This window comes from Aspergillus costaricaensis, assembly GCF_003184835.1.
Source record: "Aspergillus costaricaensis CBS 115574 unplaced genomic scaffold BO79scaffold_55, whole genome shotgun sequence".
Lineage (NCBI taxonomy): Eukaryota > Fungi > Ascomycota > Eurotiomycetes > Eurotiales > Aspergillaceae > Aspergillus > Aspergillus costaricensis.
This window is the reverse complement of record NW_020291855.1, coordinates 20,496-42,984: the sequence shown is the minus strand read 5'-3', so window position 1 is coordinate 42,984 and position 22,489 is coordinate 20,496. Positions and strand designations below refer to the sequence as shown.

The 22,489-nt window shown below is 48.2% G+C and overlaps 8 protein-coding genes across 8 annotated transcripts; 4 read left to right on the top strand and 4 right to left on the bottom strand.

The window, feature by feature from the left end:
* Window positions 1-12: 12 nt before the first annotated feature.
* spt16 (chromatin-remodeling protein SPT16) lies at window positions 13-3,760 on the bottom strand. Its single transcript, XM_025688966.1, has 7 exons — window positions 3,350-3,760; window positions 3,206-3,290; window positions 3,017-3,138; window positions 2,801-2,953; window positions 1,322-2,753; window positions 673-1,271; window positions 13-623 (listed from the first exon to the last, which is right to left on the bottom strand). Exons 1-7 carry the CDS (start codon window positions 3,527-3,529, stop codon window positions 132-134), a joined length of 3,063 nt encoding a protein of 1,020 aa, XP_025534304.1. The 5' UTR covers window positions 3,530-3,760; the 3' UTR covers window positions 13-131.
* Window positions 3,761-3,951: 191 nt separating this feature from the next.
* On the top strand, window positions 3,952-5,683 carry BO79DRAFT_182982 (putative mitochondrial carrier protein). Its single transcript, XM_025680256.1, has 4 exons — window positions 3,952-4,386; window positions 4,453-4,459; window positions 4,555-4,703; window positions 4,760-5,683. The coding sequence occupies exons 1-4, from the start codon at window positions 4,196-4,198 to the stop codon at window positions 5,616-5,618; spliced, it is 1,206 nt and encodes a 401-aa protein (XP_025534303.1). The 5' UTR covers window positions 3,952-4,195; the 3' UTR covers window positions 5,619-5,683.
* Window positions 5,684-6,410: 727 nt separating this feature from the next.
* BO79DRAFT_233296 (uncharacterized protein) lies at window positions 6,411-7,441 on the bottom strand (the record flags this gene model as incomplete). The annotated part of the gene is made up of 6 exons (XM_025684280.1): window positions 6,411-6,510; window positions 6,673-6,726; window positions 6,823-6,906; window positions 6,993-7,030; window positions 7,117-7,205; window positions 7,300-7,441. 6 exons carry the CDS (start codon window positions 7,439-7,441, stop codon window positions 6,411-6,413), a joined length of 507 nt encoding a protein of 168 aa, XP_025534302.1.
* On the top strand, window positions 7,280-9,655 carry BO79DRAFT_68019 (putative MFS monosaccharide transporter). Its single transcript, XM_025689590.1, has 6 exons — window positions 7,280-7,605; window positions 7,664-7,741; window positions 7,795-8,083; window positions 8,142-8,335; window positions 8,396-9,108; window positions 9,165-9,655. Exons 1-6 carry the CDS (start codon window positions 7,547-7,549, stop codon window positions 9,554-9,556), a joined length of 1,725 nt encoding a protein of 574 aa, XP_025534301.1. The 5' UTR covers window positions 7,280-7,546; the 3' UTR covers window positions 9,557-9,655.
* Window positions 9,656-11,214: 1,559 nt separating this feature from the next.
* pmt2 (protein O-mannosyl transferase) lies at window positions 11,215-14,428 on the top strand. Its single transcript, XM_025681807.1, has 5 exons — window positions 11,215-11,836; window positions 11,915-12,045; window positions 12,128-12,680; window positions 12,736-13,495; window positions 13,566-14,428. The coding sequence occupies exons 1-5, from the start codon at window positions 11,699-11,701 to the stop codon at window positions 14,207-14,209; spliced, it is 2,226 nt and encodes a 741-aa protein (XP_025534300.1). The 5' UTR covers window positions 11,215-11,698; the 3' UTR covers window positions 14,210-14,428.
* A 124-nt stretch (window positions 14,429-14,552) lies between these two features.
* Window positions 14,553-15,952, bottom strand: BO79DRAFT_182974 (secretion related GTPase). The gene is made up of 3 exons (XM_025680255.1): window positions 15,923-15,952; window positions 15,506-15,865; window positions 14,553-15,445 (listed from the first exon to the last, which is right to left on the bottom strand). The coding sequence occupies exons 2-3, from the start codon at window positions 15,572-15,574 to the stop codon at window positions 14,666-14,668; spliced, it is 849 nt and encodes a 282-aa protein (XP_025534299.1). The 5' UTR covers window positions 15,575-15,865; window positions 15,923-15,952; the 3' UTR covers window positions 14,553-14,665.
* Window positions 15,953-16,403: 451 nt separating this feature from the next.
* BO79DRAFT_248799 (uncharacterized protein) lies at window positions 16,404-19,310 on the top strand. Its single transcript, XM_025685741.1, has 2 exons — window positions 16,404-16,707; window positions 16,781-19,310. Exons 1-2 carry the CDS (start codon window positions 16,695-16,697, stop codon window positions 19,033-19,035), a joined length of 2,268 nt encoding a protein of 755 aa, XP_025534298.1. The 5' UTR covers window positions 16,404-16,694; the 3' UTR covers window positions 19,036-19,310.
* A 364-nt stretch (window positions 19,311-19,674) lies between these two features.
* BO79DRAFT_291189 (uncharacterized protein) lies at window positions 19,675-22,276 on the bottom strand (the record flags this gene model as incomplete). Its single annotated transcript, XM_025688965.1, has 1 exon — window positions 19,675-22,276. The coding sequence occupies one exon, from the start codon at window positions 22,274-22,276 to the stop codon at window positions 19,847-19,849; it is 2,430 nt and encodes an 809-aa protein (XP_025534297.1). The 3' UTR covers window positions 19,675-19,846.
* Between the last annotated feature and the right edge of the window lie 213 nt (window positions 22,277-22,489).

Below are 22,489 nucleotides of genomic sequence, written 5' to 3'. Positions count from 1 at the left end.
AGTTCCTTAGGAACTGACGATTACAATTTTTGAACATCTCGTACAATTCAGTATTAAATAGCGACTGATGCAGATTAAAGGCCACTTGTTCGAAATTCACAGCTAGCTGTCATGTAGTATGCGGGATCAGATCATCGCTTGCGCTTTTTACCACGATCTTCATCATCCAGACCACTTTCCCTGTCCTTTTTCTTTGCCTTCGTTTCGAGTTCGTCCCAGTCTTCGCCACTCTCTTCGTCGGCACTGAAGTCATCGCTAGCCTCGGCACTGGCATCATCGTCGAATTCACTGTCGTCTTCTGAACTCTCGTCGGCTGCCGCCAGCTCTGATTCAGAAAGCTCAAACGCGGACTCCTCGTCTTCGTCTGATCCGCCCTCTGAATCCGACTCTGCGGCCAAGAATGACCAGCCCCCGTCAGCGAAGAAACCGTATGGGTCACTTACGACTGTCTTCATGATTGTTGTCCAGTTTAAGTTCAGTGGACCCTCTGTGAATGCGATATCAACAGAATCTAGCCAGTCTTTAACACCCTCTAGCGATTCGACAGGGATTGTATTGATATGAACAGGGGCCCTGTGGAAATCCTTGAAAACAAAAACCAGGTCAAAGTTTTTGAGTCCAAACTGGTGACATTAGCAGCAGTAAAATACCAGTGGTAAAATTCGCACTTACCTGTACTCTCTCTAAATGAGCAATCTCTACCTCATTCAGAGTAATCACCAGGAAGGGCGGCTCTGTCAATTGGACAAGAGCATCTGTTGTGGGTTGAATCAAAACATTAGAGCGGTTTGGTACGCCAGTAAAACCAATTTCTCTGAAAGGGATGTCAACATCCACGCTTTCGTCTTTTCCGGCATCTGCAATCTTTTCGGCGAAAGCCTTGAACTCCCGATCCAGAGCGGCTCTCCGCCGTCTCTCTTCCTGTTCGGCTTCGAACTCCTCTTCATCCCCATAACGATGCTTGCGCCTACGATTGCCGGTTTCATCAAACTGCATTTCGGTTGCCTCCCGGTAGAACTGCACATCTCTAGTCTTCCTTTTCCCTATCATAATAGGTGTTTTCAGATGAACATGTATCAGAACAATCAATTCGTGAGCGCAAGGTTGGAAGAACAAGTGCTTCACGTTGCTGAACAGGACATCTACATGTTCATTTCGAAAAGGTGACATGTAACGAAGACCGTTCTGATGGATCTCAACTTCCCCTGGAACACGTTTACCATCCAGAGGAGGCCGAAGGTATACATCAGGCAGTTTTACAGGACGACGATCTAACCTAGTCAGTCCCCGTGCATTCAGATGGTTGAGTAGCAATACTTACTCCTGATTTCAACCAACTTGTCTTGTTCTACCACATCTTCCATTTCCTTCTTCTCTTGTTCCCGCCGCAGAGCATTCTTTCGAAGTTCTGTGATGTCTTGAGCGATCTGGGCCAGTCGGTCGTTGTCCTTGGACCGGAGTGTCAAATTGCGCAGAAAATGTGCGGAGAGGTCTTCGAAAGGCTGATCATCCTTTCGGCCCACGCCTTGACCCGGTGAAAGGAAATTGATTCGGAGATACGCATACTCTCCCTCATCACTTTTGCTAGCATTTTTGATCGTGTTAATATGGAAGGGTACTGGCCGACCCATAATTGGCACAATAACCGTGGAAGCCTTCTGATCTACATAAACGGTTAGGTCTTTCACCCTCGTTGGGAGCTGATTGTCCCTCTTGTAAGACTCGAATCTCTTGAACTTTTTCTGTGTGACTCCGTTATCATCGCCAGTCGTACCGGCAAATCTGTCCAGACCTTCCTTGGTCTTTTTGCCAGCCAACTCCTTTTGATGCTCACGTCGCCGTGCTTCGGCACCTTCATTAATCTGAGTGGGTCTTTCAGCACGAAGCTTCGTTCTCGTAACATTCCTATTGGCAACAGAGCTTGATTTCGCCTCCTTCTTCTCCTTTACTGGTCTCTGTGGCTCTTCTTCATCCCCAAAGTAGAACGATACAGAGTCCATGTCAACACCAGCATCTTTCGTAAACACCAGAGGCCCGGTTTCTCCGACGCGAACAGTGTCTGTAATGATCATCGAATAAACGGTTCTATTCTTGTCTTTGATGCTCGCGTCTTCAACGTCAGTCAGACCAACTGTGACAGCAAATGTCATTCCGCTCTTCAAAACTTTATCGTTCTTTCCGTTAAGAACCATATTAGCGTCTCGAAGCTCAATTCCTATGCCAGCGCCGACAGTTTTCAGGAAATGAGATTCAAGTTCAGGCTTCTTTGTCCGAACCATATTCATCGCCTTGCTGTATAGGTCCTTAGCCACGGCCCCGTCACGGACGTCTTTCAAAATCGCTTCGCGGACGCTTAGCAGAAAGGCGTAATTTGCCTCCTGAGTTTTCGTCGGGTCAACTAGGTAGGTGCGTGCAATCATCGAACTGTAGGTCTTATAACGAATGCCGAAGCCAGCAATTATTATCCCCGGCTGCAAATTGTTGTTGTCGGATATCGCAGTCAGCTTGAGATCATATTTCCCTCCACTTTGGATCACTGGTCCATATGCCCAATCGATTTGTTGGGGGTCAAATTCGGCCGGCAATTTCGCTAACTTGTTGAAGAATTTTGCATCGTCTATTTTCGCATCAATCCGCATTGAAAGAGCTTTGTGGCTCATCTGCTTCTCTTCATCAAGTAGGCGGGACATTTCATCCACGAAGTACTCAGACATCAGACCACTGCATGCCCGCGATGCATTACGTATAGATACCTTTGTCATGTCAGCCAATCACACCTCCGAAGACATGTAAAACTTACTAATTCATCAGTATCCTTGACAGAGAGAGTAGCTGAAAGAGCGGGCGAAATATCAACTTCCTCAACTTCATTTGACAATGTTGCATAAGCCTTCTTCCAATCTTCTGCGAAAGGACCTGCGGTTGTGTCTTTCGGCAATACGCCAACTTTTTTCTTATCATTTCAGGACAGTCAGTTCCATCCAAGATCGCTAACGCTGAGGACAGTAGGACTCACACCAGCATTTTTGATAACGTCAATGCACTTTTCGAAAGATTTCATCTTCTCATCTGGAGTCTTGGATGTCACTAATATCTCAACCGGAATCTTGCCACCTTTCAAGGGTTCAAGGTGCTTGGCTGCAAACAAAATGTGCATGTCAGTAATCGAGGCCATGCTGAATTCACATCTTATGATAAAACTCACCTTTCTTCGCGGTAGTCACCACATACACCATCTCCGTCGTAAAAACAAGAAGCGTAGCCGGAAATTCATAGCCAAGGAGCCAGAACTATTTATGATGGCAGGTGAGCCGACAAGAATAGAATTAAGAGGTAATGAAAGACATACGTGCATTGCGTTGTTCTTCTGAAAGCTGTTCGCTTCGTCGGTTTTGCCCATTAGGATTACAATCGACGACACACCACCGAAACTGGCATGACTAGATCGTTTGTCGGCTTTCCATGCATTATAGAAGCTTGATAATCTATTGAAGAAAGTAGATTTGTCTATCACAATCTCTTCGGCCATGATGTGAGTGTATCAATCGGTGCAGCCTGCCAGCTTGGCGTAAACTTCAGCTTGTGCAGAAAGTCCCCGTAGGAACCTTAGAAGGTAGGGTGGGATTTAGTGGAGGTCAGTGAGCGAAGTTTCGTGATGAGAAATTCAATGTACCAGATTTGCGGAAGGTAAAGAAAGAGATATACTGGAGAATATCTTCACTTGAGCAATGGAAGAGAGTAGATTGAAACTCATCGACTAGCTCTTACTTCTGTAGAAGAAACTAAGATAGGGTAGCGCAAACGCGAAACCTCCGAAGGCGCGTTCGCTCAAGTGTTCCTGACAAATCAGCGGTGTTTGAGTTGTTTGCTCAAAAGTACCCTTCCATGCTTAGTACCTCTCCACCTCAAGGCTAAATATTTCATCTCGGACATTGACTTCCTCAGTATCTCGTGGGCTATTCACTTCTAGCTCCTCATATGAAGCTGCCATTCTATTTAGTCATCAACAGTTTTCATCATAGCTATCCTCACCTTACGAGTTAGCCCTCATTCAGTGTATGATGTGCCTCTAGTTAGGACATCTTTCATGGAATCTTGCAGCGCGGGCTGGCAATGTCACTGGAATAAGCGCTATGCTTATATTTGTACATCACTGATAAACTGTCACCTCTAATGCTTTCTCACACGCCTCAGCATGGCCACTACTCAGACATTACCCGCATTTGATCATACCTCGAGCTTGGACTCGGGGAATCCGTCACGCAGAAAATCGCGACAGAATGCAGCTACTGGTGCCTCTGCTGCGGGGGTGCGTGCTCTTAGTGCACAATTGGTTGCATTTTACTTCAGAGCACCTATCAAGGCATTTTTTCGCACCCGAGTTGAGTATGATACCAGACTGTCTCATAAGTATTGTCCCTTCAGTGACTGACAGCCCATGCTCTTGTTCAGTTATATGGTATGCGGTTGCATTGTTCCTTCGCCGGCCTGGTTGCACTGATCTCTGGAGTCCATGTCAACTGATATATATGGCTCTTCCTGTTATTTCGCTAGGCCTTCGCTAGAGCTGTCAATCCTCATTCTGCGAAAACCGGTTGGTCTCTGCACACAACTACTCCGGGGTTACTTGTCCATGCCGTTCGCACATATGGGTGGCGCTTCATCCCTAATCAAGTTATGCCACCTCTCCTAGCGAATGCTGGGTTGGTTTACCTAGTCTCAAATTTGGTTGCCTGGGTTGTCTAACTGTTATAGATAGAATTGGAGCCGTCCTTTACACGTCATATCTACAAGTCCTTGGCGCTTTGTACGAACCGGCGTCCCAAGGCATCAAACGCGTATATCCACCTGCTCCCCCTTCAAACACATTTGCAGCTGGGTTTATAGCGGGTACAATTCAGTCAGTAGTAGCCGCTCCTCTGGATGCGCTTCAGGTCCGTCTCCGAGCGAGTGACTTGCTTGAGGGCCCATACAAGAGCATGTGGCATTATGGCCGCCATAAACTCAATCAAATTGGAGTCCGTGGTATATTCGCAGGGTGGGGTTTATCCTTCACTCGCGACGCTTTTGGTTATGCAGTATTTTTCTCTTTCTTCGAGTTCGTGAAGTCGCAGGCCTACTATTCATTTCTGACCTGGTACTACGGCTCACGGCGGACTCATTACGCGGAACAGTTACAGCACATCCAATCGAGTGACCGCGGCGTACCGCTCATAAGGCCACATTATGCTCTGGAGCCATGTTTCTTGATGGCTGCAGGTGTTGCAGCTTCAGTTGCTCAACAGAGTATACAGCACCCGCTAAGTGCTATCCAAAGTCTCCATGTTGCTCGCCTGGAATACATTGACCATCAAGCGAGTCTTCATCCTTCAAGACGAGAAATGCTACGCCTGTATTACTCTGCATACCAAGAAACCTTGAAGAGATGCAGGAGAAAGGCATCCAGAGCAGGTGGCTGGCGTCGTTGGCTGTTCCGTGGGTTTGCAAGGGACGCCATCCGTCAAGTACCTAGCACTAGTGCAGGCTTGGTGATATTCGAGCTGGTGCGTCGTAAGTACGCTAATATGGCAGACGCTGTATATATCCAGAAAGATGGCTATGACATTCTTTTGACATGATAAATATGCTGGTTTAATCATTGCGCTTCCCCCAGGGGGAAGAAAAAGCCATTGGCTATCGAGAAACGATGTGTAGTGTGTTCGGTATAACCGCTAAGTTGATTTCGAATAGAAAGTGTCAAGATGATAAACGTTCATTGTCGCTCGTGGTCCATGAAAGCTAGGTATACATAGTAACGACGAGTAGCAAAGGGGCTACCGGTGCATGATTACTATCTACTAGAATCAAAACAGGCGATAAACAACAATGTTCTTTAACCAACGATGTCCTACAAAATAATCATAATTTTCTGCCAACACATACAAGGAGTCTTGTCTACTTGTGTGCTCCAGGCGATAGCCGCAATGACCAGCCAGCTTTGCGTCACTCCTTTTGAAGCATTTCATTGTATCACGAGTAATTAGCCGAGACACCACAAGCCTACAATTACAGGTCTATATATAGGAGTGTATAATACAGAGATCGATGATGCGATACTGATTCCTGGGTCTATATGGGCTCTTTTCACATAATCTAGGCTCTAAGGGATCCACCCAAAGATATGCCTTGCATGACAGTATTGTTAAAACAATACCACCAAATGAGATGTTATATATATATAGTAAGAAATGAAAAGCGACCCTTGTACGTGAGAATCATATAATACCGCGCCTCATATTAAGTCTTCTTGATCTTCCTAAATATCATTAGGCACGTACTGGAAGGGTACCCTCGTTGATCGCACCGCCACAGATGGAATCGCTGATGGGCACTGCCGGTAACATGGTTGGTACACTAAAATACTACGTAGTTTACTGGGCAGAATCTCGTACCCACTTAGCGTCAGTGTTTGCGGGGTCTCCGAGAACCCCATCAAGGTACGTAACGGTAGTCACATCGATGGCTTGACAGCTGCCTCCCTAAATCATGGCTAGTCCCCCTGGGAAACCCAGCAAGCAACCTTGGGACGATTTTATGTACACAAGCCAAAGGTTACCTCTGGACTGATTGCCAAACATATGCCATTCAGCCTTACCTCATCTGCTTTCCTTTCTCCCCTCTTAAGTTTCTCACCTGATCATTTTTAGGCTGTTGGACCTCCGGGCACCGTCATCCTGCGCTGTTGATCTGCCAAGTATTGCCTGTCTCGTGAGCAAACCCCCCAAAGGATTGTCATCACCGCTTTCTACACCCTTTCGGTATCCTTGTGAACAGTTGGTTCACCTCACTCGCTTGTCTCCGCTTTGGCGCGTGGTCTTCCATCCTATTGCAGCGATTACTCTGCACCGCTGTCCTTCTGATCCATCCCTTTCAAATAGATTAGCAGTTGTCTTTACATGCCGCTTTGATGAAAACTCACAATTCGGATTGTTGCGGAGCGTTACGAAAATTACCAGCCCTCCTTGATTTTTACTCGCAGCGATCTTATATTCTGGTCGCGTGAAAGAGTGGTGACAGAAAGAAAAAAGCTAATATTCAACCAAGAAAGGGGGGCTGTAAATCCCAGCCCATTACAACCGCCAACATTCCTCTCACAACGACCCCGACCCATACTTCCTCTGGCATACCCTTGCAAACTCTTCCTTCAAGTTCAAGGTCCTCTGTCCCTCAACCCGCTAAAGTAGTAGAACCTGCTAGTGGGAGGAGCAGTCGACGCTCTTCCTCTATAGCGACTCGCTCCACTGGGTCTGAGCATTTTACCTGGACTGACAGTGGAGATCTGACGGAACAGCTTGCTAATGCCGAAGATTATCTTCGCATCCCACTCAGAAGCTCTGAAGATCGTGAAAGCTCTGGTCGGGTGGAATCCAGTGTACGGACCGAGAAACAGAATCGTGTCCATTACCCCAGCCAGCTTGTTATCGGCGAAGACGACGTCGAGAAGATTGAAATACCCTGCCCTCCACCCCGGAAGATTCCTCGGGCAGAGCGCCTCTTAGCTGTCATAATGTCACCCAATAATCGACAAAGCGCACACTTGCATGGCTTGGTTGGGAAGCCATTACTGTAAGAGGTTTCGTCATCGACAAATGCTACCTACTAGCTCTGCTGACCAGCTATGTAGGTACTTTACGAGTGTTTTCGTATCCTTGGGCGTCTTCCTTTTTGGCTATGACCAAGGTGTTATGTCTGGGATCATAACGTCCGTCTTCTCTTTCTTCAACGGAATGGAGGGCTTTGCTGACACACGATCAGAGGCTGGTATTTCAAGGATTACTTCAATCAACCCTCGCGAGCTGCAATAGGTACGGTGGTTGCGATCCTCGAAGTAGGGGCTTTCATATCTTCTTTACTTGTGGGTCGACTCGGCGACTTAATCGGACGCCGCAAAACGATCCTGTATGGCTCCATAGTATTCTTTATTGGCGGTGCATTGCAGGCCTTTGCTACCGGGTTGCCTATGATGATGGCCGGTCGAATCGTCGCAGGTTTGGGCGTTGGGGCCTTATCGACAATTGTACCTGTCTACCAGTCTGAAATATCGGTATTCACAATCACCCTTGTTGCATGATGCTTCGGTTGATTTGCTAATGTTCTCTAAGCCTCCCCACAACCGAGGGAAACTGGCATGTATCGAGTTTACAGGGAACATCTCCGGATACGCAGCCAGCGTCTGGGTGGATTATTTCTGTAGCTTTATAGAAAGTAATTACTCGTGGCGCCTACCATTATTGTTCCAGTGCGTCATGGGTGCTCTTCTTGGTGTGGGTAGCCTCATCATTTGCGAGTCGCCAAGGTGAGTCCATGCGTGATGCAGGAGAAAACTTAGCTTTTCACCATGCTAATGCAAGACCAGGTGGCTGTTGGACAATGACCACGATGAAGAGGGTATGGTTGTCATTGCAAATCTATATGGAAGTGGAGATTTGCACAGTGACAAAGCCAGACAAGAGTATAGAGAGATCAAGATGAACGTTCTTTTGCAAAGGCAAGAAGGCGAAAGATCTTACGCTGATATGTTCAGGCGTTACTACAAAAGGGTCTTGATAGCGATGTCGGCACAGGCCTTAGCTCAGCTCAACGGTATCAACGTCATCTCGTATTATGCCCCGCTTGTATTCGAATCAGCAGGTTGGGCTGGCCGTGACGCTATCCTAATGACTGGGATCAACGCAATCTCGTATCTGGCCTCTACAGTACCTCCATGGTATCTGGTGGATCGCTGGGGGAGGCGCCCCATCCTTCTTTCTGGAGCGGTGGCAATGATTGTTTCACTCTCCCTGATTTCCTATTTCATATATATCGACGTCGTGGCAACACCTACTCTCACTGTCATCTTTGTCATGATTTACAATGCTGCTTTTGGTGCATCATGGGGACCCATACCATGGCTCTACCCCCCGGAAATTCTCCCATTGAGCATTCGTGCAAAAGGCGCAAGTCTTAGTACAGCCACTAATTGGGCTTTTAATTGGCTTGTCGGAGAGGTCACGCCTGTTTTACAAGCTGCTATCAAGTGGCGCTTGTACCTGGTGCATGCGTTTTTCTGTGCCTGCAGCTTTGTCCTGGGTAAGCGCCATGTCGATTTTTCCATCATTAACCAAAAGTCTAATACATTACTACAGTTTACTTTTTATATCCGGAAACGAGTGGTGTCCGCTTGGAAGACATGAATTTGCTGTTTGGGGATGCAACTACTGCCATGCCAACACCAGCAACTCAGGGAGAACGTGGCTCTCTCATGAGTGCAGGCTCTCCTGTACCTTCGCTTGACATCAGACGCCAGTATGGCCGTCTGGGGGCAGACAGCGCCATTCCTGGCTTGGACATTGATCCACCGAATGTAAGTTCTAGTACCGGTAGCAAGCCTGGCAGGACAGGCTTCCGGGAAGACACTAGTAGTCGACCAGAGGGCTTTGGAGGCTGGATTTCAAATATGATTACCCGACACAAAGGATCGGAATCAACAGGACAGGCCGGTCAGTATAGACGTCTTGGGCAGGAGGAGAATGAGTAGGGCCACCGCGTATGGTCCAGTCTCATGTAACAGATACAGACATATAAACATCCTGTTGCTGTACCTACCTCTTTCACTCTTGTTTTCTCTTTTCATCCTTATGTACACCGACTTAACTGTATTCTTTTCCTTTTCTCATGGACTGACACTAGGATATTCTCGACCCTGGTCTCGCATATTCTGATCTTGTCGAGGCTCTATTTCGATTTACTGCACCGTTTTCTCTTTCTGGCATCATCTACATGTATGCATGTAAATATATACCGAGACGTATACCATGCCCCAGAATAGGTTTTAAAGCATGACGGTTTGTGAAATGTTTGAAGCGTGAGGCACATATCGCGCGATATCCTACTCCGTGACTTCAAAAATGAGAATCCGCGTGCAACTTTCATCTCGAAGACTCAGTGTTATCAAGGGCCTTTCAGGCTCAGAGGTATTTCTCTGACTTGCATATTATGCTGCCACAATCCATCGATGTGGAAGGGTGGTCATAAACGATCAGAGAAAAATAATTTCTGGTCCCCTTGCTTATCATAGTACCAACGAGGTTATCGAAAAAGGAAAGAAAATTATTTCGCACGTCTTATGCCGACCTAGATACATGAGAAGCTTGGGAAGCTTACCATGGCACGCACTTGTGTCCCTATGTCAAACAAAGCACCCTGCCTGTCATAGTGATAGCGTAGACGTTATTCGTCTAGTTTCGGGTTTACGACCCTCGTTGCGTACACACAGCCAGCGTAGATTCATTCATTATCAATCTATACCCCGAACCATCTGCGAATTGTCCGTGGCTCCTCATGCCCTGAAGCTAAATCAGCAGGCAGATCACACCGCCTTCCTCCTCCTCCTCCTCCCTGAATAGAGGTGGAGAACCTTATACATTCGAACATGGAATGTCTAACCAACAGCCGGTGAGGTAGGATACGCTGACTCCACAAGAATGTTCCCATTCAAAACTTGTGCGTTGCATGATTGCATTCGATTCGACATATTGGCTTTCGTCTCCGTGAAGTTTCGCAAAATACCGTAAAAGGCAAACTTCATCGACTCCATGGTACCTGCCTGATAAGTACTTTTCGTTAATAGACTATCAGATGCCTGTTCTACTGGTGATACTCAGTTCAGTTTGAATCTAAGGAGAGCAGCAAAAGCTGGAATCGCCAACCCACGGCAATCTCTCTTTTTTTTTTTTTTTTTTTTTTTGGTCGCATTTCTTTAATATCTTTAATCCGCGACAGTGAGGCACGACGGTGATGAATCATGACAGTAATCAAGCCCGGCTAGTTAAGTATGGGGAAAATTGGAGAACCAGTTGAACAGTAAGGCCACTTCGAAGCATCTGGGACCAAATTTCTGTCCAAGGATGGGAAGGTTGACCACCCTTTGAACAGTCAGTACAGTTTCCATTGTAGAGGTCATACACATATATGATGCCACAAATGGCAGTGACATACATGCCTGCCCCCATTAGACACGCTATACCTCTCTCAGTAATTCGCCGTCATTGCCGACGAACAAGACGGAGGATGCAGTCGAGGTTTCAGAAGTGGCCCAGGCGGAACGGAGCTTTCAGGCCACGCGCCCGAGCTTTCCGTGTTATCTCCAGGCCAACTCGCCATTTGCGCTTCCACTCCGTCTTACATTCTGAGTAGGGAACCCTTCGAGAGGCTGACTTTCTTTCCCACCCTCAACATTCGACCCCTTTTCTTTTGCTTCCGATCTTTCTATTCTTCCCTTTCATTGCCTCAAATTTTCAGATTGCCTTTATCAATTTAACAAACCTTCCATTCTTTACCTTACTTTACCCATTTGACCCTGGTTAAGCGGTGTCTGCTCAATCTATCCTGATTTCCCCTCCATACTTTTGCCTTGTGTTCTCAAGGTACCTTCTCATCGGCCCCTCTCTTTTTTCTTCTTTCTTCTCTCCAGACTCTCAACAAAAGCTGGAGTCCTGCACGCTAGACCAATCATTGTGATTTTCTCATAAGAAATGTTTGCAACTCACACCTGAAGTCAATCCCAGCGAGCTGCTCTACATTCAACCAGCTTCCTGTGGCAGTCTGATACTCTCTACTTGCTTTCTCTTTCGCCACTACCTGTCCCCGCATTTGTTTAGCTGCCCATTATACCGCAATTATGGCGGGAGTAAACCAGGCGTCAAGCTCTGGGGTTGATCTCTCCTCTGAAGTGCGGCGCAGAACTGCCCCTCTTACGCAGGAGCCCAGCCGTGCTCCTGATCATGATGCATATGATGCCAAGAAATCGAAGCAAGAGGTATGATGCTCGCCTTAGACCGAAGCTTCATAAAGCTTTACTGCACCTGATAGCCGTTAATATTGACGCGTATCTTAGCCCTCCTCGTTTCGTTCTGCGCTGGCCAGCTGGGAGCCTATATTTGCGCCTCTCTTTCTGACTGCTCTGGCAATTTTCACTCGAATGTATCAAATTGGTCGTTCAGATATCGTGACATGGGATGAGGCACAGTAAGACCAAAAACCTCTCTATCTTAATCTTTCTTTTTGCCAGTATAGAGTGCTAACGTCTTGTCCTGATAATAATATGCAGCTTTGGAAAATTTGGCTCACACTATCTGAAGCGCGAATTTTATTTTGATGTACACCCGCCTCTGGGGAAGATGCTAGTTGGCTTGTCGGGATTTCTTGCTGGTTATAATGGCTCGTTCGAATTCAAATCCGGTGAGAAGTATCCCGAAGACGTCAACTATACGTTCATGCGTGTTTTCAATGCGGCTTTCGGAGCGGTATGTGTCCCGCTTGCTTACTATACCGCACGGGAGCTGGGTTTTCGCAAGGCTACTGTCTGGCTTATCAGTCTGATGGTGCTATTCGAAAACTCGTATGCCACCATCTCGAGATTCATCCTCCTTGATTCCATGCTACTTTGCTTCACGTTTACAACCACATTATGTTGGGCCAAATTTCATCGACTGCAGAAAGCTAGTTTTTCGGCAGAATGGTTTGCGTGGCTCTTTCTCACCGGCGTGAGCATTGGCTGTGTCTGCAGTGTCAAATGGGTCGGTTTCTTCTGCACCGCTATTGTGGGCCTTTATACAGTTGAAGATCTATGGAACAAGTTTGGCGACCTTAAAATGCCTGAGGTAAGTGACTTACTGGAATGTAAACGTCTTCAGCTCGGTGGTTAATGCTCGGCAGGTTGTGGTAGCGAAACATCTAGTTGCTCGCATAGTGGGCCTCATTATCGTGCCCTGCATTGTCTACATTCTGTCTTTCTATGTTCATTTCTGGGTTCTCGAGAATAGTGGTCCAGGAGATGCCCAGATGAGCTCACTTTTCCAGGCAAACTTGAAGGGCACCGAGGTCGGGAAGGATAGTCCTCTTGAGATAGCACTGGGATCGAGGGTGACTCTGAAAAACATGGGGTATGGTGGTGGACTTCTCCATTCGCATATCCAAACGTATCCTGAAGGGTCAACACAACAGCAGGTGACGTGCTATCATCACAAGGACTCCAACAACGACTGGTTCATCTACCCCAATAGGTATGAGCCGGACTATGACCCCGAGGGCTCCTTGAGATTCGTTGGTGACGGAGACATCATCCGTCTAATCCATGGGCAGACGGGTCGAAATCTACATTCGCATGCTATATCTGCACCGGTTACTAAGAGCCAATTTGAAGTCTCCTGTTATGGCAACATTACCATTGGCGATGACAAAGATCATTGGGCGGTTGAAGTCGTCGATGATGTTGCATCCAGGGACAGGAGCAGGATTCGAACTCTTACTACGGCATTTCGCCTGAGACATCCTGTCCTGGGCTGTTACTTGCGTGCAGGAAATGTAAACCTGCCCCAATGGGGCTTCAAACAGATTGAGACCACATGCGTGAAGGAGAATAAGCCCAGTGATGTCTATACTCATTGGAATGTCGAGTCACACTACAACGAGAGGCGTAAGTTCATCCCTATTCCTGGTCTATTCCTTCCAGATTGTGGCGATCGGATATTGATTTTGTTACCCAGTTCCACCAGGTGATCCCGGATCTTACAAGTCTCCGTTCTGGAAGGATTTTATCCATCTGAATGTCGCTATGATGACGTCCAACAATGCTCTTGTCCCTGATCCGGACAAGCAAGATGACCTCGCCTCTAAGTTTTGGCAATGGCCTATACTCAATGTGGGCCTTCGTATGTGCTCCTGGGATGACAACACCATCAAGTACTACCTTCTCGGAAACCCTTTCGTATATTGGGGGAGTACTCTAAGTCTTGGAATATTTGCCCTCCTGGTTCTTTGGTATCTCGTGCGTTGGCAGCGAGGATATACTGAACTTACCCAAGCGGATATTGACCACATCCACTATTCCGGTCTATACCCTGTCATTGGGTGGGTGTTGCATTATCTACCTTTTGCGGTCATGGCACGAGTGACTTACGTTCATCATTACTATCCGGCACTCTACTATGCCATACTCACATTCGGATTCTGCGTTGACTGGTTCACACAGCAGATGAGCAACAAGCTACGTTGGGCGATCTATACCTTGCTTTACTGCGCGATCGTTGGCTTGTTTGCATACTTCCGGGCTATTGTGTTTGGTATTGAAGGCCCCAGCCAGCAGTGGTCTCATTTGAACTGGTTCAGTGGCTGGCGGATTGGCAATTGAGCCGTTCCATCTCATCACCACCGTAATCGCCACCCTTATCGTCAACACCTGTTTACATATACCGCTTCTCGTCATCGCTGTACCTTATATGCAATACCATACTTGTCACTGCTATTGTTGGCTCGTGGACTATATATACTCTAGTCAGCTGTAAGACATTTAGATTGGCCGTGTTTCAGGTTTTGGTATATGTGCCCCACGCCTCTGTTATTTTGTAGCAGTCAATGTACATTGCTTCGCTCTTCTGTACCAATTACCTCGATCCTCATTGGCTCGAGATGTATATAAACTAAGGTCACAGAGATTACTGGGCGAAATCTGAGCCTATTCTATATTCCTAGACAACTATACTTCTCCAAGGGCGACTATAAAGGACCGTTACGTGTGTGCACAAGATATAGTCCCGTGACAACTTTGAACAACAAGCTCGATATAAGGTATAATATCCTGTATCCATCAACAACAGCCTCCTGCCAGGCCACTTCCACCCTTGCGCATGGCATCATCCAAGCCTAAAGTGACAGTATTTGGGATACCTGAGTTTGATCCACCAGTAGCCCCATAGCCCTTCACACCACTTCGACGGTCGTAGAGGTCATATTTGCCAGCTTCGATGTTGCGGTATATCATCTCGGCTACCTCAAGAAACGCACGCTCCACGTTCTCTCCGGATTTCGCGCTTGTCTCAACATACCGTGTGATGTTATTCAAACGGCACCACTCCTCCGCTTCTTGCCTAGTGACTGTCTGATGCGATCTCGACTCGTCAGCGGCAAGATCGCTCTTGTTGCCGACCAGAACAATTACAATGCCATCTTCCGCAATTTGGCGCAGATCATGGAGCCACTGTGTGCACGATACAAATGTAGAAGGTCTAGTGATATCGAAGACCAGTAGGGCACCCGAAGCACCACGGAAATAAGAGCGGGTAATAGATTTGTACGTTTCTTGGCCAGCGGTGTCCCATAGCGACAACTTCATTCTTTTCTGGAGCTCCTGTACCCTACGTGGAGGACTGGGCAGTCCAGAAGCGACTGATTCGCTGGCTGTAGCCGTAGCGGGCAATGAGGGCGAAGATGTGAGTGAAGGGGCACGATTGCGGATAGAATCGTCGAACTCGCCTCCCAAGGCCTTTGAAGCCGGCGGGCCCACCGGAACAATCCGTGAACCGAACTCGACACCGATTGTAACATCATGGGAGGACGAAAAGCGCCCTTCGCAGAGTCGGATCGTCAACTAGAAAGTCGCGGCCGTGTGTCAGCGGTATGATGGTCTGTCAAGCGTGAGTGTACCCACACTAGACTTCCCAGTTCCCGAGTCCCCGATGCAAACAAGTTTAGCAATATAATCCCATGGCTGTGACATGGATACAGCAGAGGAATGTCGCTTATGCCGGCACTCGAGACTTTAGGTGAATTAATTTTTCTTTCGATCGATCAATGCCCGTGGACTTTAAAGGTCTGTAGGAGTCATGCTCCCATAAAATCAACTGATGGAAGATGGCGACCAAATAAAACGGATACTCGCCTTGGGAAACGGAAAGGTTGGCTCAACCTGGTGTCAGTCGGCCTATGTGGAGATAATCGTATGATAATTAATGATGCTAAGTAGTAGTACTTTGTGAACTTCTTCGTCCTCAGCACGGGAAGGGATTCTCTTTTTACGTTCAGCCTTACTAAACTCAGTCGGGTATAACGCTGGATTTCAACCTACTAGAGAGTGCGGGATAAGATAAGTAGTGAACCAGTCTGGAGTAGCCAGTAGATGACCAACCAAGCTATAGTGGAGCTACCGAGGAATGCTGGGTACAGAGCAAGTAGCTGTTATGTAATGATGGTCTTTCTGACTAGTTATCCACTGGTTAAGGACGGGAGGAGCTGCGATAGTTTAGTCCCCTCTAGTAGTAGTTCCCCAAACTACTACTGTTATCTACCTTGTTCAAGCCTCACATATATTGACTGCAAGGAAAATTCCACCGCAACCCCCTTGTTTTTTTTTTTACCTTTCTTTCCGGTATGGTCGGAAGTGCTCCAGTTTCCTGCTCTGCACACCGAGAACATTTGTACTTACTGGGCGCATTCTGCAGTCCAAGCAAGTTAAACCGATCAGACGAATGGCATGGATGCTGAGTCATCTATCACCATGACCTTGCCTGATGACGCTTGCAACCTCACCTACTGATCGCAAGGGAAAACTACTGCTACCTTCATACGCTTTCTGCCTGTCTGAACTCTTTCTGCAGTTTATACCCCAATCCGTCATCTCTTTCCTATTTGATGGATAGCTCTGTCCCATCTGGCTTCTTTGCTATGTAGTCCTTCGATTCCCACTGAATTTCAACTGCATCGGGTTCATACCGCTCACACCGCTTCGTCTGCTATAATCTGGACAATCAGTTATTTGAATATAAGAAGGTTTAGCGGCTCATTGGTTAAGGGTCAAGGTGTCAAGAAGACGAAAACAAAGATAGAGAACCAGGTCCGACATGTTCTCCGAATGTATGAATACCCTCTACTATTCCGTCTCTTATACATCATATACCGTGCTCCTCATCGCTCACTCCCTGCCCAGATGCCTCCCGTTTTCTCGCACAGTCCCAGTCACGGGTCGTGAACCATCCAGAAGACCCCCGAAGAAAGGGGCATGAACGTCTCTTGCAACAACCTCGAAATTCTCTTTTGCCCTCTTCGCGCTCTTTCTTCCACAGGAATGCGGCCGACCCATACCAACCTGCCGGTTCTCAACTATCAGGCTTCCCGTTTGGTTCAAGGGTCGTGTCTCAACCTGCGCCTCTCTTCTACAGCGCTACTGATGAATTCCGAGAGGAGGATGATGAGGTTGAGCATGAGCGAGAGATTGCTGACTTCTATGCCTTGCAAAAATCTCGGCGCCAATTTGGGAGCAGCTACCTTAGGGAGTCTTCAGAAATTGGCGACGATAACGAATCTGCTAGCTCGAAGGAACAACAGCCCCCTTATACTAGGGGGAAGGGCATTTGGAGCTCCTGGCGCGACGCCGAAACTAGTGACAGAGCGCAAGATTCGCGTGTTGAGTACGACGGGGAGCCAAACGGAACGGAGGAGTCTATTCACACAGAGCGAAGTAGAAGCAGGCTCAGGGGGAAATTAGTTGACGTTCACCTGGAAGATACACTGGCATCCGATGTTGGCCGCGACCGAGCTGACTCTCCCGGATTTGGTGATGATAAACCGCCTTCCGTTCAACGGTTTCGAGAGCAGCCACAGTCACGAACGGGCAATCTCGGACTAGACTCAGTTCTCCTTCCTATAGACTCAGATAACGCAGTAGTGCCAGAAACATCCCAGCCGCCAGGCACGTCACGGCCATATCGAACGTCGACCCCACCGGTAGGCGCTAGCTCTCCAGCCCATGATGGCTTTTGGGGTCACTTGTTTCTAATATCCGTGGCCTCTCTCTTCGCTACGTCATTTCTTATCTACCTTGACACTTCACCTCCTTCCGGTGACAAGTCGAAATGGGGTGACACTGTCTACTTGACCATCCACAGTTCATTCTACCTGCTGGGTACCTATACCATCGTGTCGATATCTATATCTCTGCTTTGGCTGGCACTATTACGCTCCTATGTACGTCCGTTGGTTTACGCTATCCTCGTCGCCGTTCCCATAATACTGTATTCCTTCTTTCTCTACCCCTTTATCTCGAGCTTTGGGGGTGTCTGGCACGGATCAAGTGTTCAGGACAAAGTCATGAGATGCGGGTCTATTATTCCCTTTATTTTGGCTAGCGCATGGATTTACAACGTCGTTCGAGGCCGCCGCGCTATAGGAAGGGCTGTCGACATACTTGAGTTTGCATGCCGCATCCTCGCCGTGAATCCAGAGCTTCTAGCTTTGGGGCTCGGTGCCCTCATTCTCATTGTCTTATGGACCTGGTTATGGATGCTCATGTTTACGCGAGTGTTTTTGGAAGGTCATATTTCTCGGTCCAGCCTTTTTGTTGTCGATTCAAGCAGCTGGTGCTTAGGAATCTACTATGTGCTCGTTTACGCATGGTCACTGGGAGTCATCGCTGGTATTCGACGTACAGTCACAGCTGCCGCGGTGAGTCAATGGTATTTTCATCGCTTTACGACGCCAGCGCCGACCTCCAGGCAAATAGTCCAAGCCGCAACTCTGCACTCCGCTACAACCCTTTTCGGTACAATTTGCCTATCGAGCCTCCTGGCTCTAATGATCCGCGTCCCGCTTTTGTTGCTTCCCGGTCGTATCGCGTCACTTTTGAGTTTCTGCGCCTATTCCTTTGTCCCAACTCCTATAACTGCCCTCACGGACCCTCTAACCCTCACATATGCTTCCATTCATTCCCAGCCGCTTACAGTGTCCGCTCGTGGTCTGGTGCAGATGACAAACCTGACGCCCTCCATAGCGACGACTTCTCTACACCCACGGTCGTTCTCTTGGTCTCGTGGACATTCTGCAACTCTTCTCCCTTATCGACTTTCCAAGCTCATCCTGCATGCGGCCCGTCTCATGATGTCTCTTGCGCTTGGGTTTGGTGGCTGGGTGAGCACTGCTCGGAGCCTAAGTGTGATGGGGACCAACGGTTCAATCCGCGGAAGCATGTATGCCTACATGGTCGGGATCATTGCTGGGACGATCGGTTGGAGTGTGCTGGGAGCAATTGAAGGTGTAATTGCAGATACTGTCGATGCATCAATCATTTGTTGGAGTAGCGAAGTTGGAGCCTACGGCCGGGAAGCAAGGTACTGCCGAGAAGCTGGCTGGCTCTTCGGCCAAGAGCCTGGGTCTGTTTCCAGGAATACGCGCTTTGAGGATCCATGAGCTATCACTTGGTAGGTATACCTGTGCGACCATGAAAGGGTTGTCAGATTATCTTTGAGAGGACATCTACCGCTTAGTAATCATCGCACTGTCAATCCTGAGCTCGATGGGATTTTCGAATATCTGGCGATGGCGGTATTGCGCTTCCGGGGGGGGGTGGTGTTGAGAGGCTTCGGCTTAGCGATTGTGTTTATTCTTTTATCACCATGTCTGCGGGAGACATCTGCTGTTAAATGAACGACTTATGCCAGGTATCATATCTAGATCGTTATTAGAGCCTATATCATCTTATTTGACTCTTTGCCACTTTGGCGTAAGGCACCTCGGAGCGTATTAATTCGCCTGGTTGTACTTTTTTCCCGGAAGAGAATAAATCATTAAATAGAAAATAATAAGAAAAGATAAAATTTCAAGATGACTACCACTAGCGTAGTAGCGTAGTTAGGTTCGCTTTCCAGACGTGGCTACTAAGTGTACAGGCGCATTACCCTACAGACCCCAGTGCCCGGGTCTCAAATTCTAAGCTCCAATCCCATGGATGTACGCTAAATGATATAGCACGTAGTCGATTGAAAATTCTTGCACCCCCAACGTATCTCCCAGACCTACGTTGCAGATAAATAAAAGATGAATGTTTGCCTCCTCTTAAGCATAAGCACATACAACCCGTGGTATCATGTAACAATAACAGCAGGCAAAATATATTCCCTGTACACGCCTGCTGCCACAAACGCCAACTGAAAGCCATTGAAATGGACCGCAGATTGTGACACGAACGACATAGCAGAACGCCTGGATGAACTAGTCACATTTACAGCTTGAGTCGGCTGTTCCATCCCACACCTTCCTTGGCGCACCACTCACTCAGAAATGCGTGACTGAACCGGACTACGTCTAGGGGGGCGTTGGTCCGTCCAACTGGCAAAAAAAATTCGCCAGAATAGTCGCCAGCTCTCAAGCGTTGCCTTCCCAAATCTGAGAAATTCTTGGATCGTTTAGACCAGGTACTTGGAAACTCACGCGAAAGCACATCTTCGCAGAGACCGCGTGAGCCTTCGAGCCATAACTTCTGGGATTCTCTATAGCACTCGTGCGGTCTATTCTTCAGCTCCACAAACTCTTTCCGGCTCTTCTTATGGTCTTCCGATGCAGCAGCGTTTTCATCGCTACCTGGAGTGGGGGCTGGCGTGTTCTCCCCAGGTAAAGGTGTGGCGGCAAGTCGCTCAAGATCAAGTGCGTGAATGGCATCATAAGAGACAGCACCAAGTATGAGGCAGAGGCTATGCAGGCGCGGATAGGGAGTGCTATTCTTTTTTACAACACGCCAATATGCGAGGATAGATAGCCAGGAAGACGAATCTGCAGTTTGCCGGGATAGCGCTTTGGACTGATCATCGGCAACAAATGCCACGATGAAGCAAAGAATAGCCTCAATTGCTGTAGCGGCCGCGAGTTTTTCATCAACGGTAGTTACGTGATCTTTGGCTGTGTGTCGCTCCGCAGCATGCTTTAAATCACGTCCCAAATTTGAATATTTCTGATACTCATCTTTCCAAGCTCGACGGTCGCATTGACGTGATGCCGTATTGCTCGATTGCGGAGATGCGAGTTTTGTAGGAGTGGCCGAATTACCGGGGCGCTTGACGGCTGGATGAGAAGACGGCTTTCCGTCATTGCCGCTGAATGATTCAAACCGGCTGGCAGAAGACTTAGGGTCTTTTACCGGCGTCGTTGAACTAGCTTTCGATCTGTCTGGAGGATTCACAGCTAGATTTGAGGAGAAAGACATAGGCGTTTGAGGCTTTTCAGGGACTTTTGAGTGCTCCCGAGAGACGTTAATTGTGCCCATATGCTTCCCTTTTCCTTCCAACCGTTGTGGCTTGTTGTGATCGGGATGTTCCGACGCTGGAGCCTTCGCGGCCACCTGCCTGGCTTTTTGAGTCTGAGAGGGCTCAATGTCTAGCGCACTCTTCACAGGTGACCCCGGCGGGGCCGGTTTCTTTTTGCCAGAAAATTTCAGGAGAGCCTCGATCCGCTTCCGGTTTGATCTTCCATATTTCAATTTCACGACCAACTGCATTCTAGCCGAGGTATCCTGTAGAACCGGTGGCGAGCCGATTGATCTTGACATCATATTTCCGGCATGGTTCTTTGGATTACCTTTGGAGGCCAGAGAACTGTCCAAAGTTGAGACATCCGTGCTTGAGGGCCGTCGTTTGTCATTTCCATGATAAAATTGCTTGCTATGCAAGCCCGAAGAGTGTGCCGAGTCTGGCTGTGACGGAGCGTGAACGGCAGATTTGGCCTTCTGAATTTTTGATCCCGATGACAAATCATTATTCGAAGCGCCGTCGCTTTGTGATGATACTAGGCCCAGGAGGCCTTCTCCAAGCCCAGCTAATTCCTTCTCAATATCAGGCGGAAGAGTAGGAGACAGAAGCCGAGGCAGTCTTGGACTGCTTGAAGTAGGGGGAAGGGTCGGTGACAGGAGAGCAGGCAAGCCGTTACCCTTCAGCCGGTCGGTCTTTGCAGGACTCGGAGATATCCTCGGCTTTTTGGGGGCCGCGACCTTATGCTGTGACCTCGAAGAATCGGTGGTGCCATCGACAAACGGGCGCTTGCGCTCGATGCCCCCGGGGTTAGACGAAGCTCGCGATTGGACGGGAGCTTTTCCCACGGGCTTTTGCGAGTCATTGCTAGGAAGGCTAGCCCTAGCAGCTCGCTGACTTGCATCGGGGGTATCAAGGACTGAGGTGCTTTGCTTACTGACTTCAGGGCCGACAGGGGAAGCGGAGGCGCCACTCTTCCTTCTGTTCTTGTAGTCGTTCAAACTTATCTTTTTCTTCACCGAGTTGATGGATGGTGTGCTTGCAGCACTCTGGCCTCCGGAACGCTGATCGGACATGACGTTTCCTGTCGCGTCAGACCAGTCACCCACAGCCACTAGCAAGGAATCTCCTTCGTGATGTGTAAGGAATGTCATATATTGTAGTTGTTGCTCCTCCGGTGTAAACGGCCCGTCATTACCCACAGCCCAGTTGTTGACAAAGCGACTCCCCAGGCGGAAAGGCACATCAGTGGGAACAGTGAGCAGGAAGGGGTAGAACGGAAGAATCTCTTCCCTAAGCCGCTTCAATCGTTGGTCGATTGAAGATTGACCGGAGTTATGTGTCTGTTCGTTAATGAACTTGGGATCTTTTATTTCATCATCCGCGGAGCGATAGGGCTGGTCCCCCGACATTGCAGTCCGTTGATCAAAAGCCTACGTGGCTGACGGCGAGCAAGCTCTTTTCGACTGACCATGAACCGATACCAAGTATTCCTTCCTTCTCTTTTGACCTCCCTGAATGGCGTTAGCTCCCAGTATCATGTGGCTACGCGAATTGGAGTTCAATTGCCGCCACTATCGAACATCGCACTTCCCAGGAACAGGTTCAGGGACCACGTAGTGTGA